Genomic DNA, 12,964 nt, shown 5'->3' with positions numbered 1-12,964 from the left:
GTAGTTGACCAACATTTTTTGTCATACTTTTAGTGGCGCCATGTCATTTATTTTCTCTCTATTTTGCCATTGTTGGGAAGGATTTTTGAAAACTTTTTTACCTATAATGGAATGGGCCAAAAATGAGGACACCGGGTTGAAAGCCGCGGTATAATCTTCCCGGTAAACGGGGCCGTTTCTGTGCAAACAAACCCTATGTGGACGTCCCCTTCATGTCCTGTTGTGTTTGTAGCCGTCGTGGAAGGCTCTCTGGTGGACTATCATCACAGCAGCAGACCGCACAGCACCGAGACACTGTCCACAATAACCCGTTTAGGCCTGACCTCAAAATTTAAAAATAAATCTTCTAAATCCTCCAGTTTTCTGAATTAAATATTTTCACGATTTTTCAAAAATAGCAGACCTACAAGCTCGTAGCGCGCCACTCGGTGGCGCGCTATGAGCTTGTAGATCTGCTATTTTTAACATAATGCCAACATAATGTTTAAAACACCAAAAGGGGTTCCCGCCCAAAATGGGATAATGTTCAGTGTCACAACATTGTTGTCTGCTCCGCGAGCGCATATAGACTGGCCCGTAGACGGTGATGGACCAAGTACTCTCATTTATTTATTTTACTTACAGTACGTAAAAGTATCAATACCCTATTGTCGAAATGGTCTGTTACAAGTAATAGTTCGGCATTCAAAGTTGTCTTGAGTAAAAGTACAAATGTATTGGCATAAAATAAATACTCATTATGGAAAATGTCCCGTTTCTTGCGACCTTCGGTCGCGCTTACTATGAAAACGTGCATCTCCCGTCCATTAGTTAGTTAGTCACCCATGTCTCCATATATGGTATCGCGCCTTGTGACATCTCGTGACATCACGGAGACACTTAGATCTCCATATATCTCGTGACACCACGGAGACCCTTAGATCTCCATATATGGTTGTCAGTCCATCATATGTCAGCCTAACGGGTGCAGTACTTAGTTTAGACTAGTCATTGGTTAGACCAGTCATTAGTCCTACAACTACAACCTATCTCAAACCCTCACCCTAAACCTAACCTCCCATGGGGCAGCACACTTAAACCTACCTTAACCCATGTCTAACCAATGACTAGTCTAAACTAAGTATGCACCCCGGCCTGGCATCATCAAACCCTCTACACTCAAGAGACCCTATATATGGCCATGCACACTGTGTGTTTGAGATGCCCTGCACTCGGTCCTGATGGTCTATCTAATCAGTCCACTGGCATTGTACTGGACAGCCTTGTGCTGAACTCATGAACGCACCACCCCTGAGAGAGTGAACACGCCACTGAAGTCTGTCTGTCTGTCTGTCTGTCTGTCTGTCTGTCTGTCTGTCTGTCTGTCTGTCTGTCTGTCTGTCTGTCTGTCTGTCTGTCTGTCTGTGTGTGTGTGTCTCTGTGTGTCTCTCTCTCTCTCCTTTCAAAGTTTCTATGAGGGATTCAATTCACGGAGTCCACCTCTCCTTGCTTGCTTACCAAGAAGTCCCCAAGGCTCCCACAACACACACACACACACACACACACACACACACACACGCGCGCACACGCTCTCTCTCTCTCCCTCTCTCCCTCTCTCTCCTTCTTTTGTTTCATGTTGTCTCATTCCGATTCCATGCTGCGGCTTGGCAGGGTTTTAACTCGCAGACACATGCACGAACGCACGCACGCAAACACACGCACGCACAATGAGCTGACAAAGAGCCTTTAGGTACTGATTTAGACTTTCTTCATCCTTTGGGCTCATGTCCAGCGTGTGTGCGTGTACGTGTGTGTGTGTGTGTCTGCGTGCGTACACAGATCTCTCATCCTCCCTCTCTCTCCACTTCAAAGCATGTGCTGCCTTATGTTTTGATTTCAGTGCCGTGGGTTGGACGACTCACGTACGGTCTGTCAGTCAGCCCGTTCACACGGCAGCACAACTTTACAGAACTGCATAGTCAACTGTTTGAAGGTGAAAAGAGAGAGAGAGAGAGAGGTTCCACTTTGGCTTTGGCAATGTAAATGTATGTTTTATCATGCCAATAAAGCCCCATTGAAATCAATTACATTGAAGAGAGAGAGAGGGGGAGAGAAGAGAGAGCTGTGTGTTAGATCCTGGTTCAAACATACCACATGAACCTGCACATTAAAAAATAGGAAAGGCAATGGAAGAGATTGCACAATAACGCACGCGCGCGCACTCACACACACACACACACACACACACACACACACACCGAAACCAGTAAATGCAGCAGGCCATTCTAGGGTCATAACTGGAGGGGCTACAACCATGCAAACAATTACTAGCAGATTGGACTATTATACCGCTCGCTCACTGTGCCACATTCCTGTCCGAGTGTGTGTGTGTGTGTGTGTGTGTGTGTGTGTGTGAACCTCTGCACTGTGTGTGCGTGCGTGTCTGTGTGTGTGTGTGTGTGTGTCCAGGTGCCAGGGTGTTTAGTGCATGTCGAAAGGCAAGAAAGCCTTGTACTCTAGACACACAGACGCACACACACAGCTTTTAACCCTGCATAACTCACCAGCCTTTACTGCCATCCTTTGACATTTTCTGACATTCTAGGTGATTTCACTTTGGCCGTTAGCCTGCGACACAGCGTATCGCCATGCGTCGTGAGCTTGTAGATCGGATATCTTCGGCATGCGGCACCAACTGTACAACTGAGTCTAAATAGGTGGGCCTAGTTATGCTGGCTACAATCTTCTGTACGGGAACCCCTTTTGGTGTTTTAACCATTATTTTAAACTTTATCTATTGAAAAATAGCAGATCTACAAGCTCATAGCGCGGCACCGAGTGCCGCGCTACGAGCTTGTAGGTCTGATATTTTTGAAAAATCGTTAAAATGTGGCGCAAATCTTGAATATATTCTTTCAGAGCAAAGCAGAACATTTTTAACTCAAATCTTTGCTTCTGGGGGGTCCCTGGAACAACATATTTTCAGATGGGGGTCCGCAGCCAAATAAAGATAATTATGGGGGTCCTTGACATGAAATATTGAGCACCACTGACATAGAAACATAGGTATTTCATAAATTTGTCGAAGACATTTTATTTAATTTCGACGTCAGGCCTAAATGGGTTAAGAACGTTTTAACTTTCCATGCGTGTTTTCAGTGAAGTACCGCATGCTAACGATTTAGGGGTGCACGATTTTGAAATTATGACCGATCTCCGATTATTTGCCGGGCCATATCTGCCGATACCGATTCTGACCAATTCCGATATTATACAGAGGACCACAATGGAAACAAGCCTATAGGCAGGTTTGAGGACCCCCTTGAAAACCAGTTGCAACTGCAACTCAAGGGACTATAACTATAAAGTATTCAATCAATAAATAGCCTTATATACTCTTTTCCAAGTGTCTGTTTTCATAACTGAATGACTACTGAATGAGATGAGTACACAAATTAAATGTAGAAAAATGTAAAGTTTATTTTTACTTGACATCATATTTGATATGGCTTTTGTATATAGACTATAGAGGTATAAACGCTTTTTTTTTTTTTTTTTTTACAAACTGTGGCAGAGCATGCATGCACGCACACACGCACACATGATGAATGTCCACATTTCAAGCCGAGCGTTTGGGCTCTGCGTTTCAAACTGTTAGACACTGACAGCGCGAGTTAGACGCACTGCAGCTGCACGAGTGCATGCTGTGCTCATAGGCACACACATACACACACCGAGCGTCGCTGTGTTTGCCCTCCTCCTTTTTCTGTGTGTGTGTGTGTGTGTGTGTGTGTGTGTGTGTGTGTGTGTGTGTGTGTGCAGCCCTCCTGCGCCAACTGGGAGATGAAGAAATAAATGGCGTCTCACCATGAAGGGGGGTGGGGGGCACTAGGGAGAGGGATGGCATCAGCACAGTGGGCGGCCGGATGGCGGAGGGCGCATGGTGGTGGGGCTGCCAGTGGGGGGGTGGATGGGGGGGGGGGGTGTGCTGGTGACTATACACACTGAGCCATGTGCTTAATTAGCTGGATGGGTGGGTGGCTTGGATGCATGGATGGAACCAATGATGGATGGATGATGGGTGGCTGAGTGCATGGTTGGATGGGTGGCTGGCTGGGTGGGTGGGTGGGTGGGTGGGTGGGTGGACAGATCTCTCTATTTCTCTCTCCTTTTCTCACTGTTTTTACCAGGTTATTTTTCAGAATAAAGGCGCTAGAGTGCCAAGCAGATGAGGCAGAATTACTACCTTGCGCTAATAAGTCAGATCTCTCTTCAGAAGCGTTAATATTCCAAACGAGATGCTTTGGTTAGAAATGAGGACAGAACATCGCCGTTCTGATCAAAACCATGGACAGCGCCGTATGTCTTGTCTTGCTTCTCGAAGAGGGCGGTCGTATGCCCCCCACCCTCTCTGTCAAACACCCCCACCCCCCCACCTGCAACCCTCCCTCCCTCCCCACCCCCCACTCCCTTTCTTTTTGTCCTTGATGTTGCAAGAAAGATGTATGTGGCGCTGCTCTGCGGCGACATGGGCATGGATCACGCTTGCATGCGGGTCCTTGTCTGAGACAAATGTCTTCCTCGGGAGACAAAATAAAGCAACCTTGAACCTTGTAGATTCAGAGATAATAGCAAGTTTTGTCGGCCCGTAAACAAGGTAGTGAATGGCTGCGTGCATGCGCAAAACATGTCCGTGAGCGCTGAGCTCAGCCGCTGACAATTATTTTTATAATATCAGTTTTATAAGGACCTATGGGGCGCCCGCTGGCCTAGCGGTCCAGGCGCATCATGCCACATATAGTCTCTGGCCCTGGCGCGTTGCGTGTTCGAGTCCCGTTCATGACGACCTTCGCTGCGTGTCTCTCCCCTTCTCTCCCCTTCTCTCTCTCTCTCGACCTCTTTCCTGTCCGTCTTCACTTGATACGAGGAGGACCTGAAGACGTGCTATACACGCGTGAGGCACCCCGCGGTTTTATCTGAGAGGACGTCCTAAGTGTTATATTATCCAAATATGGGACAATTCCTTATTTCGAGGAACGGTTGGCAGACCATGACTCTATTAATTAAAGAAAGGAGAGACGTTTAGGAGTGCGGCGAATTCACGTCAGAGTACAGACGTGAGCTCTGTCGATGCACAGCCTGTCGATGCACAGCCATGCCAACCACGCTTCCACTGACTCCCAAAGGCTGGCACTACTTGAACGTGCCAGCTGGTGCGTGCGTGCGTGCGCGCGTGTGTGTGTGTGCGTGCGAGACAATTGTCGTCTCACAAGATAAAGGGTTGTTTTACGGTTGAGAAAAAACTATAACGTTGTGCTTAAAATGAAATCACACCCGTGTGAACTGAGCGGTGCAGTGCACCACTCAAGAATAAAATATTAAACCACTCACACACACCCTGCGTGGTGGTGGTGGTGTGTGTGTGTGTGTGTGGGAGCATCCTGAACTCTGGTGCGGTGGGCAAGTGATGATCGCTGGGAACCGCAGCCTGATTCCACTGGCCTGTAAACACTGTTCTGACATCATGTCTACTACGGAAACATCTGGAACACACACACACACACACACATGCATGCACGCATACACGGACACACACACACACACACACATGTGTACACAGTGGATTGCAAGTTATTTTTTTCTTTCTATTATATAAAAGCGTTGAACAAAATAGAAATTGGGAACATTGCATCAATGTGTTTTGGTGTGTGTCTGCGTGCATTGTGGTCAGTCTGTCTATCAACTATATGGTCTGCAGCACAATGCACTCCTTCACTTCCTCCACAGCTTTTTCATGCTGGCGTTCCCATTTCGGTGTTGTTATATTTGGAAATGTTCCTGAAATGTTGCATCGCAGCGCATCATGTTCAGTTATCACTTAAAAAAATGATTTCAATGGTTCGACAAAAAAAAAAATCTGTTGGTGCAATCCTGTGTGTGTGTGTGTGTGTGTGTCTGTGTGTGCGAGCGTGTGTGTGTGCGTGTGCGCGCACGCCCGCGCGTTAAAGGGGTCAGACACGCCCACAGGCCAGCTCCCATGGCTATTATGCTGCAGCACAATCAATTGAAATGCTTCCTCACTGTCATGTCTCTCTCTCTCTCACACACACACACTCTCACACACACACAGGGGGGAGGGGGGGCTAGAAGGTCTTGCGTCCATTCTCTCCTGGCAGTCATCCACCGAGACAAATCGCTCCCTGTGGCTCGCATTATACACATCTTTGCATAATGTCACCGACCTAACGCACATGCACAAACACACTCACCACAGGCGAATTTATAGTAGTCCGGATAGCCTGTCTGTGTGTGTGTTTGTGCGTGTGTGTGTGTGTGTGTGTGTGTGCGTGCGCGCACGCTTCATCCACATGCTATCTGCTAATGCAAGACCACTACACTGATGGCACCTTGTAACTTTGTTTCGAAAGGTGCTTCATAAATAAATTGTGCTTACTCACTACTTACATACACCGCAAACAAGTCAGACCGTAAGCCTGACTCGCCGTGTTTAGACTAGTAGCGTCAAAAGCTACAGAATGACCAAGGAGCACTGAGTCACTGTTGAAGTGTTGGTCAACACACTCATTATTCCCCCGTTACACGTGAGCTTTGTGTGAGCTTTGTGTCAGACGTTTTTTTCCTCTGTGTCGCTGGCTTCCATTCTTTTTTTTTCCCCCATGATGCCTTGCAAGTATGTGGGCGCATTGCCCGTAGAGCAGGGGTTCCCAATCTTTTTTGGACCAGGTACCCCTTTTGGGGTAGACATTTTTCCAGGTATACCCCTTCATCTGAAGCGGCCGCAGAAACCTTTCAAGTGTCCTGAGTCTTTTTGTTGTTTCTGCAGCATGCGTCCTGCTGTTACTGTTTGGGGTCACGACAGGTTGACTGATGTTGTAGTTTTAGTAATCATGTCAGCTATTGGCCCAAAGAAAACATGGGAGAAACACAATGAACAACACAAAAAATACGTTTATTGCGCAACTTGGCAGAACCACGTAGATAAACATAATTTTAATGTTAAAAAAAGTTTTAAAAAAAATATATATATATATATATTTCGTACCCCCTGGCTATGCGTCGCGTACCCCTAGGGGACCCCACTTTGGGAACTGCTGCCGTAGAGTGCTTGTTCTCCGGTTTGTAGTTTCTTGCACTTGCGTTGCAGTGTCGGCTCGTAGAAGGAAAACTACAAGCTAAATGGCCGCCAAGTTCGGTAAATAATACGTAGGACTGATGTGCAGATCTATACAGATGTGTGAATCCAGCCATACACTTCATGTTGTGCGGGTGTCACATGCCAAAAATAGCAGATCTATAAGCTGAGTTTAGTAGATCTCTATCTTCCTAAGTGTAACCTACAACCCACAGGTGTCTAATAATACTGCAACCCACCGATCAAACAATCCAAGTAGTCTGTGTGTGTTGCTGTGTGTGCGCGTGCACAAGTCTACACACACACATGTTTTTCCAACATATTTGTCTGTCTGTACATGTGGTTATGCACGTGTGTATATGCTTTTATTCCTTTGATCTGTGAGGGTAACATGTGTGCATGCTGAAAACAACACGCCAGAACATGTGTAGACATGTCGGGCCGAAACCTCGCATCTCCATATTTCAACTTATTTTTTTATTTATTTCCAACCTTGTTCCATTGGAACACAGTTTATTTATTGTTTTATTTTTCATTTCCAACAGTTTGGGACATCAGAGGGGTGTGTGTGTTGCGCGCGTGTGCGTGCGTGCTTGCGCGTGCACGGTTGCGCACGCGCACGTGTGCGTGCGTGTGCGTGCGTGTGCGTGCGTGCGCGGTTGCATTATATTTTGCACATGTTCTGGTGTCCCTCTGTCAAACAGAGTGTGTCCGCGTGTGTTTGACTGACATGATAGTATAGTGTGTGTGTGCAGTGTAAACAGTGCATGTTTGTGCGTGATGGGGTTGAGGCCCTAGCCTATAGATCAAAGCTAATTGAAACTATATGGTCTCTCTCTCTCTCTCTCTCTCTCTCTCTCTCTCTCTCTCTCTCTCTCTCTCTCTTGCTCGCTCTATCAATCCAATTTTCTGTCTGTCTATTTCATTCTTTCTGTCTGTCTGTCTCTCTCATTCTCTTTCTCTCATTCACTCTCATTGTCTCTGTCGAAACTCCCTTGTCAGAAATAGATTGGAGACTTGCAGTGGCTGGTAATGCTTTTATATGTGTGATGAATCCCACTGTTTCAAGAGCCTTTTCTGTCACAATGGTGGAAACTATTTCATTGCTTTGGATGTTGGAAGGAGTGAGATCTTATTTCGTACTTTAGAGAGTCTGGTTCGATGTGTGACACATTGTGAACTTGTAGATCCTTTTTGAATTGCTGATGCATAAAATAGGCTTAAAGGGGTTGAACTGACTGTGTTGCTACAGTATGTTAACTCATTTATTTCTGGGGACCCCCTGGAAGCTCCACAAGGGCCCCTTAATTTGAGATACACGCTTTGAGAACCAGTGCTGTCTGTCTGTCTGTCTGTCTGTCTGTCTGTCTGTCTGTCTGTCTGTCTGTCTGTCTGTCTGTCTGTCTGTCTGTCTGTCTCTCTCTCTCTGTCTCTCTCTCTCTCTCTCCATCCCTCAGCGATGGATAAACCTTTGCATATTTTCTGAAAGGTTAAATTAGCAGTTCCCGCTGCGTGCACGCGTGTGTGCGTGTGGAAGTGTTTGTGTGCATGCAGTAATTCGTAACACATGTGTGAGTGTTCGGTGAGGTCCAGCTCAAGAGTGCACGGTACACTGCAAGAGCATCAATTTGAACTCACTGAATGCAATTAACGCTCTGGATTGCGTACACACACACACACACACACACACACACGCCCACACACACACACACATACACACACACACAGACACACACACACACACACACACACACACACACACACACACACACACGTGGACTGTAACTATGTACTTTTACTGGTGTACCGTATTTTTTTTAGTCTTATTTTGTTTTGCAAACCGATGACTTTCCTCTCCGTTACATCTCCGATAGAAAATATTGTACTTTTGAATACATTTCTAAGAAGGGACTCTGGACACCCAAACGTATCCCACAATGCATCTGTAGCAGATCTGCAAGCTCACAGCGTGACGTGTTGTGAGCGTGTTTTGCCATTTGACTGTTTCTTTATAAAAGTGGAAGTGGTTGTGTGTGTTTTATAAATATTAACGGTGAATAAAATAAATACTACATTGGAATGCACTGGAACACTGGTTCTTTTGTTACATTTTCTGGAAAAGTTACGGTTTTGGACACCAGACAGCTACGGCATTCGAAAGCCACGGCGCCAAGAGAAGCGAACTGACATGTTTTGGGGAGTTTTAAGTAGATTTAAATCGAGCAGAGTTTCCACAGACCTGGAGCACATTGGAGTACATACAATTCATTGTCTTGAACACACAGGCTTCATTGTATCAACCGTCTCGTTTATTTATTAGATTTGTTTTGTCCCACAATTTTTGTGGGACATAATTGTCTATAATGTATTCCTGGGCGATACACACCCTCTATCAACCTGGGGCGAGAGAACGGCTTGACCTCATGCTTCCTTCAAACCAAGCCGTTTCTTTTCACCTGACAGGGGGGAGTTTCCCCGGTTGGACATACAGTAGCACGTGGAAGGAACACTTTATTCCTATACGAGTTCCTTTCACCTCCATCAGGCTGACCAGGGGGATGCAGGCTCAACGTTTTTGGGTTGCCTTATTTCTCGTGTAGGCCTTCGAGCCGGAATGAACAATCTGTACATTGAAACTGTAGAGGGTACAGTATGTGTGTGACATGATCATCATACCTGGCTGGAAGTTATGCGAGAGCGCCTATACTGAGTGGCAAAAAAACACTTCTTAAATGATGTTGAACTCACTTTGCCACTTACTTTGCCACTCAATTTGCAACTCGATTTGCCACTTGCACTTTATGCATGCACATACAGTTGGGTGCCACCGATATTGTCCCTTATCATTTAACCCATTTAGGCCTGACCTCAAAATTTAAAAAAATCCTTCTAAATCCTCCAGTTTTCTGAAATAAATATTTTCACGATTTTTCAAAAATAGCAGACCTACAAGCTCGTAGCGCGCCACTCGGTGGCGCGCTATGAGCTTGTAGGTCTGCTATTTTTCAATAGCTAAATTATAACATAATGTTTAAAACCAAAAGGGGTTCCCGCCCAAAATGGGTTAACTGTCCTTTTGCGCAGATCACGCAAACCTCAGCAAAAAGAAAAGGACAATATCGATGGCCTCCAACAAAAGTAACAAACACAGGAGAGAACATCATACATGCACGCACACACACACCACACACACACACACCACACACACACACACTGTGCAATAACGACACCCCTACGTCTTTCCTCTCCCCACAGATGGTGCCGAGAGGGGCCGATTCCCGCCCCGCGCCCCGCTACGAAGACGTGGAGAGACAATATGCCACACACCCCAGGTAAGACCACTCTCTCTGTGTGTGTGTGTGTGTGTGTGTGTGTGTGTGTGTGTGTGTGTGTGTGTGTGTGTGTGTGTGTGTGTGTGTGTGTGTGTGTGTGTGTGTGTGTGTGTGTGTGTGTGTGTGTGTGTGTGTGTGTGTGTGTGTGTGTGTGTGTGTGTGTGTGTGTGTGTGTGTGTGTGTGCGTGCGCGTGTGTGTGAGTTAATGCAGGAAATGAGGGGTGAGCTCCCTGCGATTCCTTCCTCTCCATCTCTCTTCCTCCCTGAGACACACACTCACACACACACACACACACACACTGCAAGGTAATCCTCTTTGGAGCTTATAATTAAATCTAGAGTGTTTGCCTTGGGAGTGCTTGCTCATCCACGGGAATAGGGGCCGATCTATTCCCTAGAGAGAGAGAGAGACACGCACGCACGCACGCGCGCGCGCGCACACACACACACACATTGCGCACACGCCTATGATGTGTGTGTGATCTATATATTGTAGGTTTAACTTGACTGCATGTATTCTCTGAGTGTTTGCCTAAGAGATTCCCTGTCAAATTAGACACATGTGGCCCCCATATATTCACACACACACACACACACACACACACACACACACACACACACCTGCTTTCTCCTACCAAGTCAGATGATGGCTGAATGCCGAAAATAGCGAATCTACAAGCTCACAGCGTGAGCGCTACTACGCTTTGTGAGCTTGCTGATCGGCTATTTTCGTTGCACGACACTGTCGCGCGGCTACGCATAAATTACCCTTAAATCACTGCCCAAATCATGACCTCAAAAACCCTCACATTCTAATAGGAATATGTATCTCACACACACACACACACACACACACACACACACACACACACACACAGTGTTGGAGACAGAGAGCAGGCCCACCTGGCTTCGCATGAGAGAAAACCATTAAGAGCTTCTGCCGCTAGCTGACCATGCTATAGCGCCGCTAAGCAAAGCGGCCTATGTCAACAATGGCGGTTGGAAAGGGCTTTCCATGTAGACACACGTGCCTCATGTCATGGCGCGAGTGGCGTCCCGTGTCTGTACTGTGTGTTACTATACACTGTGGAATGACAGGGCGCATGCTCTCCGTCAGTGGCATCTTGTGGCGATGTATACCCGATGTATACCCCAATTGTTAAAGTAAATTATGCATACAAAAGACAATATTGCAATACTCTGCATTGCGTATTTCTTTTTTTTTTTTATCCCACGATTTTGTAACCCATTTTTCACCCCTGTGTCTAATTATCTATTTCTACACACCCTCCGCCAACCTAGTCCCCATATATGGGGGACATGGTGAGAGCAACGGACTTGAACTCATGCTTCCTTCATGACACACACACACACACACACACACACACACACACACTGTTTATTTCCAGTGTGTCCCTGGACTTCTCCAAGCAAACATCCATCCCCCTGCAGACACCTCGGGATAATAACTAGCTTGGGTATATTTTCCGGCGTGTTAATGCGTATGATATTATGTTGTTGCGAGCGCGTGCATGCATGTGTGTGTGTGTGTGTGAGAGACAGAGATATCCAGGGCGCAGGAGCTAAGTGGAGCATGGTGCGGTGCAGAGAGAGAGAGACATAGACGGAGAGAGAGAGAGAGCAGTCATTTCATGGGTTATTGCCTCTCCTGATATGACAGGCACCAGGGACCACATGGGATGAGACACACTGAGAGAGAGAGAGAGAGAGAGAGAGGGGTAGACGGATGGTATACAAAGATATAGAGAAAGCACAAACGTACCACAATGTACAAATACTCTGTTGCAAGTGAAAGTCCTGCATTCACAATTTGACTAGACTTGAGGTTGAGAGAAAGAAGCACATGATATTAACCCATTTTGACCTGAGATCAGATTCTAAAAATGTCCTCTACATCCTGACAGTTTTCGATTTTTCAAAAATAGCAGACCTACAAGCTCGTAGCGCGCCACTCGGTGGCGCGCTATGAGCTTGTAGATCTGCTATTTTTCAATGGCTAAAGCATAACATAATGCTAACACCAAAAGGGGTTCCCGCCTAAAATGGGTTAACAAATGAATGGGAACAGCTGCTCGGGTGTTGTGGGCATTGTAGTCAATAGTTGTAATATGTTGAATGTAATGGCGTGTAATGTATGCTTGTCATTTTTTTTTTTAAAGGGACTAAAAGAAAATCTAGGATTTTAGGCTTGAATAATTGAGTACTATGGACGAAAAACAGTTTAAGTCCACACTAATTATCCATAATGTATAAATGATGGATAAGGGGTCAGGACAACGAGGCCTTTTTGTGGAGGGGTCAGAATAACATTTGGACTTAAACTGTTTGTGTGTGATTAGAAGTTTGAAGAGCTGCCGTGACCACGCACTGTATAGTACTCGTCATACATATTCTCAAAAAGGTCTTGAATGAAAGCTTTGTCGTTGACCCATTTCTACCATTTCTCATGCATCACCTTCCTTTTAGTTTGACCCCTCTC

At 46.1% G+C, this 12,964-nt stretch overlaps 1 protein-coding gene across 3 annotated transcripts in view; it reads left to right on the top strand.

Annotated features, from left to right (window-relative positions):
• LOC306916973 (partitioning defective 3 homolog B-like) overlaps nt 1–12,964 on the top strand; it is a 308,458-nt gene that overhangs the window by 262,001 nt on the left and 33,493 nt on the right. For all 3 annotated transcript variants that reach the window (XM_079495073.1, XM_079495074.1, XM_079495072.1), the window contains exon 24: nt 10,388–10,464. In XM_079495073.1, coding sequence (XP_079351199.1) covers nt 10,388–10,464 — 77 coding nt within the window. The remainder of the gene's footprint in view (nt 1–10,387; nt 10,465–12,964) is intronic.

The sequence above is a fragment of the Electrona antarctica genome, assembly GCF_951216825.1.
Source record: "Electrona antarctica genome assembly, chromosome: 24".
Lineage (NCBI taxonomy): Eukaryota > Metazoa > Chordata > Actinopteri > Myctophiformes > Myctophidae > Electrona > Electrona antarctica.
This window is presented reverse-complemented; position numbering and strand designations above follow the sequence as displayed.